At 35.1% G+C, this 6,790-nt stretch overlaps 1 protein-coding gene across 2 annotated transcripts in view; it reads right to left on the bottom strand.

Annotated features, from left to right (window-relative positions):
- Positions 1-1,170: 1,170 nt before the first annotated feature.
- The window catches only part of LOC106870852 (zinc finger protein 271), a 7,924-nt gene continuing 2,304 nt past the window's right edge, over positions 1,171-6,790 (bottom strand). The window contains exons 1-2 of one of the 2 annotated variants that reach the window (XM_014917083.2): positions 5,159-6,398; positions 1,171-4,053 (exon numbers count right to left, since the gene is read on the bottom strand). In XM_014917083.2, the coding sequence (XP_014772569.2) occupies positions 2,110-3,642 (1,533 nt within the window). In that variant the 5' untranslated portion in view covers positions 3,643-4,053; positions 5,159-6,398 and the 3' untranslated portion in view covers positions 1,171-2,109. Of the gene's footprint in view, positions 4,054-5,158; positions 6,399-6,790 lie in introns of those variants that run through there. The other variant, XM_052977700.1, reaches the window with a different exon arrangement.

The raw sequence follows: 6,790 nt of genomic DNA, 5'->3' as shown, positions 1-6,790 counted from the left end.
ATATTGGGTCATCCCATAAATAATGTGGTTTTTTATGCTTCTTTTATTTTTCAAAATTAAGATAAACAAAGTTCTTTTTTAATCTAAAATAAGCTCTCCTTCATTTTTTACAATGCTCTTCGATCCATCTGGTAGACTTGCAGGCCTCCTCTTCCAAAATTCACTTGTCCGTGATGCAAAAAACTCCTCCGGTATTGTTCTGACCTCATCTGCAGAATTCTTTTTTTTTTTCGTTCAAATAATTTTGAACACTGTGGAATGTATGATAACCAGATGGGGCAGTGTCTGGTGAATATTGTGGGTAGGGCATCGTTTCTCATTCAAACTGCTCCAGCCTTTAGAATGTCATCTTCACTGTATGTGGCCGATCATTATCCTGATGAAAGAACACCTTTTGTCTTGAAACCAAAGATGGTCATTTGTCTGGTGTTCACAGTAGATTTCCTTTGTTATCATTTGGTTTGGGTTTAAAAGTTCAAAGTGGACTAAACCTTTCATATTCCCACCAAACAGATAGAAACACCTTGCATAGGTGAAGACCTTCTTTAGCCTGGGGTGCTGGTGTTTTTCATTTCCTTACCCACTGTCTTCGGTGCTTGACATTTTTATAGAGAACCATTTCTCATCATCAGTAACTATTCAGTCCAAAAAAGGTTCATTCATGAAACGTAACAGCAAAGAAGAGTACACATTCACTCTCTGCACGCAATAGGACTTGGATAGTTTGTGAGGAACCCATTGACCAATTTGTTGATTTTTCCAATGGCATGTAGGTGTCCCTTCGGCGATGTCTATAAATATATTGTTTTATCCTTTTAGTCAGTTGTTGCAGCCATGCTGGAGCACCGTATTTAGTCAAACAAATCACCTCAGGACTTATTCTTTGTAAGCTTAGTGCTTATTCAATTGGTCTCTGTAGCTGAACTGCTACATTACAGGGGACGTAAACACATTAACATCTTGTCTCCACAAATGTTATATGCAGGGTATATATTGCTCTTTGTCTATTTTTCACTTCTTTTACAACATTAGTAATTGCCTATATCCTCTCCAAATATTTTTCACATCATTCAAAAGGCTACAGATGGATATAGCAAAAAATACGTTGGAAACAAACATACATCAAATACTTTTGAAATAAAAAGAAGTGAAATAGAGGCAAACAGTAACCAGTGTGTTCATAGGCTTTATTAATTACGTTTTTTTTCCTCAAATATAACAATATTGGTTTCAACACATTCAAAACAAATTCAAAATCTGGAAGAAAGCACTTTTATAAAAAAAATGTCACACATGTAAGTTATCTCAAGTGTTTAGGTGTTTTAATATAAATACAGTGTGGGGAGGCTGTTGCCATACAGTTATGTCTCCTTTCCAATGTGAATACATTTACACTTATAGATGAGGGTGTTTATTCCTGATTCTCATACCAAGAAATTTAACAGTAAACCATATCTGACCATGCTAAAAGAGGTTGGCATAATTAAAAGTTCAACCAGCTGTAAAAGACTACCTCAGAAAGTCAGCCATGATCAGTGGCTTGTTTGATGTCATGCGTAAAGTTCACAAAGCTAAGCCTGCCTTAACAATTTTCAGACTGATAGTTATACTGCTGTAGGAATACATACGTGTCCAGTTAAGCTACAACTTTGAGAGAATGATTTACCACAAATATCACAGTGATGTGGCTTCTATCCTCTATCAACACCTTCATGTATTTTTAAATTACTACTTTCAGAGAATGTCTTCCTACAAATATTACATTTATATGGCTTTTCTCCTGTATGAATATATTTGTGTTTAGGCTAAGAAACAATTTGGAAGAATGATTTACTAGATATCACACTAGTATGTCTCCTCTCTTATATGTATGCGTTTGTGTATTGTTAAGTGAATATATTTACTAAATGACTTACCACACACATAACAGTGATGTGGCTTCTACACTGTATGAGCATGTTTGTGTCTTCTTAACTTACTACTTTCACAGAATGATTTACCACAAATATTACAACAATGAGGTTTCTCTCTTGTATGAATACATTTATGTATTATTAAGGAACACCTATCAGAGAATGATGTGCTGCAGGTATCACATTAATATGGCTTCTACCCTGTATGAACACGTTTGTGAGTAATGAGATTACTACTTCCGGAGAAGGACTTACCACAGATATCACACTGACATGGTTTCTCTCCTGTATGAATGCGCTGGTGCAGCCTTAAGTGACTACTTGTTGTAAATGATTTACCACAGATATGACAGCAATAAGGTTTCTCTCCCGTATGAATACGTTTATGTATTATTAAAGAACCCCTATCAGAGAATGATTTGCTGCAGATATCACATTGATATGGCCTCTCCCCTGTATGAACCCGTTTGTGAGTAATGAGATAACTACATCTAGTGAAGGTCTTACCACAAATATCACACTGACATGGCTTCTCTCCTGTATGAATGCGGTGGTGCATCCTTAATTGACTACTTACAGCAAAAGATTTCCCACAGATATCACAACAATATGGCTTCTCTCCTGTATGAATGAACTTGTGAGAATTCAAAGCACTACTTTGAGAGAATGATTTACCACAAATACCACAGTGATGTGGCTTCTCTCCTGTATGAATTCGCTTGTGAGATGTTAAGGCACCACTGACAGAGAATGATTTACCACAGATATTACAGCTATATGGCTTCTCTCCTGTATGAATACGTTTGTGTTTAGTTAGCTTACCACTTCCAGAGAAGGATTTGCCACAGATATCACACTGATATGGCTTCTCCCCTGTATGAATCCGTTTGTGATAAGTTAGGGTAGAAATCTGAGAGAATGATTCACCACAGATATAACAGCAATATGGCTTCTCTCCTGTATGAATTCGCTTGTGAGAATTTAAAGCACTACTTGCAGAGAATGATTTACCACAAATACTACAGTGATATGGCCTCTCTCCTGTATGTATACGCTTGTGAGATGTGAAGCTACTACGTATAGAGTATGATTTACCACATATATCACAACAATATGGTTTTTCTCCTGTATGAATACGGTTGTGAGAAATTAAGTAATGAAATTGAGTGAATGATTTACCACAAATATCACAATGATTTGGTGTCTCACCTGTATGAATACGTTTGTGTGTAGTTAGGCTTGCATTCTGACGGAATGATTTGCCACAGATATTACATTGATATGGCTTTTCTCCTGTATGAACACGGCGGTGAGATGTTAAGTTAGTATGTACAGAGAATGATTTACCACATATATCACAACAATATGGATTCTCTCCTGTATGAATTCGCTTGTGAAAATATAAAGCACTCCCTGCAGAGAATGATTTACCACAAACACCACAGTGATATGGTCTCTCTCCTGTATGAGTACGTTTGTGTGTAGTTAGCTGTCCATTCTGTGAGAATGATTTACCACAGATATCACATTGATATGGCTTCTCACCTGTATGAATTCGAAAGTGAGATGTTAAGTTACTATGTACAGAGAATGATTTCCCACAGATATTGCAGTAATATTGTTTCTTCCCTGTATGAATACGCTTATTTTTGATTAGGTTACCATTCTTGGAGGACGACTTTTCACAAATGTCAAATTCATGTGATGGCTTTCCTGTATCTTTAGACATGTCTTCAAGAAAAAATCAGTTTCTTAAATTTTTGATGTCTTTGCAATATTTTTTTCTTTCCAAATCAAAATATTTCTACATTTCTATATATTTGTTGTTGATTTTGTTTTTATTATTTATTCTTTACCATTTTTTCAGCTGCTGTATTTCTGTCCAATGTTACCTTTATCTAAAAACTTATGAAAATTATCCAAGTTTAATTATCACACAAACTCACTTTGTATACACTCCAGATTATGAGACAGAAAGTTTGCTAATAATCTCAGTTCAGAGCAAAATATCATTGGAATTTTAAAATGAATTCATAGAAACAGTGCTAGCTATATCTTCCATAATGCATTTACATTCAGTCTTTAAATGATGGTACATTTTCAAGGTGCATCTTCTGTTCGTCCAATATCATCTATGATTCTGAAATAATGAAGAAACATCAGTTTAAAATATAGAGACTAATTGAAAAACAGATTTAATAGTGGAAAATTTATAACATTTCTATAGAGGTTAATTACAGAAACAAACATTTACCTTAACAACTAAACATTTTAATTTACTAATATTTACATTACAGAAAGGTAGCGAGCTGGCAGAAACGTTAGCACATTAGGCGATATGCTCAGTGGTATTTCATCTGCTGTTACGTTCTATGTTCAATTTCTGCCGAGGTCAACTTAGCCTTTCATCCTTTCAGGGTGGATTAAATAAGTACCAGTTATGCACTGGGGTCGATGTAAATTTCGATATAATTGGAATTTTACTTATCTGAAACGTATTTGTAGAAAGTTTCACTTAATATCTTTCACAAAGTTATGAGGAAACCAATGAGGTGGTTGTGATGATGGTGATGGGAGAATATCTGTAGTCCTACCATGATAAAAAAAATACAAAACCAAACAAAGCATTCGAGACGTTTAATAAAGCATTAAGGTGGCGGCAGAATCATTAGCACACCAGGCAAAATGCTTGATGGCATATCAACCGTCTTTATGTTCTTAGTTCAAATTCCGCTAAGGTTGAGTTTGTCTTTTGGGGACAATAAAATAAGTACCTGTTAAGCACTGTAACCGACTTACCCACCCTCGAAATTGCTGGCATTGTGACAAAATTTGAAACCAAATTATAATAATGTGATTGAAGTGTAATACAAAATAGTTCTCAAACTAAATCACACAACAAACTAATGTAGCAACGATGGACAGTCAACAAAAAAGCTTCCATAGCAAGAAATAGCAGTAAAGTTTGATACTTTCATCTGCACAATTTTCATTAAGAAAAAAAGAAAAAACTTAAATTTCTGTCATGGAATTAAGTACCCTGACCTCCTAATGTGCTTCCATCCCCTAACTTTTGTTCAGAAAAAAGGGGGTGGGTGGGAAACTGGAATCACTGGAACTGCCAATATGCTAAAAATAACAGCCAAATGCCTGGAGAATTTTTGTGTTTGTGTGTGCGCATGCATCAATTTCAATGACTTACAAGAATAAACAGAGAAAAGCACACAGAAATATGTTTTACATACCTGTCATATATGTCGGTTTTGTTTTTTTGCATCCATGAAGTTTTTAGGATGATGGAAAAACTATTCCGGGCACCCACTAAAATCACGAGATTTTGGGGATGGGACTATCATGCAGATTTGCACCTCCCCTTAAAAAAAATGCATTTTTCTGAAAAAGTTCATTCCAATATGTAAAACCTAGGAATTTTCAGAATGGTTTACCACGTAATGGTGCTAACCCAAACTGCTTAGCTCATTGTAGGCAGCCCAAGAATCACTATAAATACCTGAGCCAGGTTTGATATATGCCTGGATCAGAGGAACCAGTGTCGCTTTGTTGTTAACAAGTGACACAACAAAACAACGCTTACTGGTTTGGTCTATTCCATCAATCAAACTTGGCTCAGAATTCGACCCCCTCCTGTATTTCTGGTGGACAAGTAAAATTTCATCAAGTTCAACTTCAATTGAATTGCCATCTATAGGATCCTGTGAGTGAAGCCACTTTTCTGTGACTTTGGAACAAAACAATCTCCAGTTCACAGTCGTTATTGAACACAATTCCAGGTTTTCCATCACTGTGATATGGCTCCAAGAATGATGATGAAATTCGTCAATGAACAATGATTTTCCACAGAGAAATGCATGCATAATGAAGAAAGGACCCATGTAAGTCCAATACAGAATAGCCACACCAACGTCGCTTTTTCGATTTGGTGACAGTGTAACTTTTTCTGCATCGCTATAATGTTGGTCCTTTCTATACACACATTCACTCCAATATGGACATATCACAGTAGTGGGCAGGACACCATGGTTCCGAAAAAATTCAATAGCTTTTCCCTCATGGATGCAAGTATAGTACTTAAATGTACATCTTGTACAAGACAGGTTGCAATGTAGAGAACAGCTCTGCAAATGCTTTCTTATATTCCTGATTCTGATCCCCCTCTCTCACACACACATAGTGGCGTAGCAGAGAAAATGTTATTTTTTTCTTAACCCTTTAGCATTCAGATTAATTTGCCAAAAGTAATCCTTATTTATTCACATTAAAAAAAAAATTATCTGATATTATTTTGTAGCTTCAAGATAGGAAAGATGTAATTGCTTATTTTTAGAATGACATTGCAGGGTAGGTGTGAGATGCTGGCTCTGGCCAGTTTGAGCATAAAATGTGTTGAATATTTGGGCCAGATACAGCCGGTTGAAACACTAAAGGGTTAAACACACAAGATATAGTCTATAAATTAAGGATGTTTTTAAAAGATACTATATTTTATCATTAGAATATATATATTTTTCTTACACAACAATTAAGATATATTTATTTTAAATTGCTTCTTTGTAGAGAGAAAACTTTTATATTCTTTTTCTCTCTCCTGTCACACAAAAATGACACCTAAGCAAGTTTGGGTGTGAAAGATTTTTTTTTTTTAAATGCTGGTCCAAATTTGAAAATATTTAGTTGAGAAAAATAGTGTGTATTTTGTTGGAATTAATCCAATGATTTGACAGCAAAGCAGTAAATATTACTTTGTCAGTGAATTTTTACATGTCTACATATACATACACACTCTTATATATACAGTAGTATCTCAGTTTTCAAACACCTTTGATCATGATTAAATCACACTTTCTATATGTATATAT

Source organism: Octopus bimaculoides, chromosome 28 (assembly GCF_001194135.2).
Source record: "Octopus bimaculoides isolate UCB-OBI-ISO-001 chromosome 28, ASM119413v2, whole genome shotgun sequence".
NCBI classification, from domain to species: domain Eukaryota; kingdom Metazoa; phylum Mollusca; class Cephalopoda; order Octopoda; family Octopodidae; genus Octopus; species Octopus bimaculoides.
Note: the sequence above shows the minus strand (reverse complement) of the source record. Positions and strands in the feature narration are given on the sequence as shown.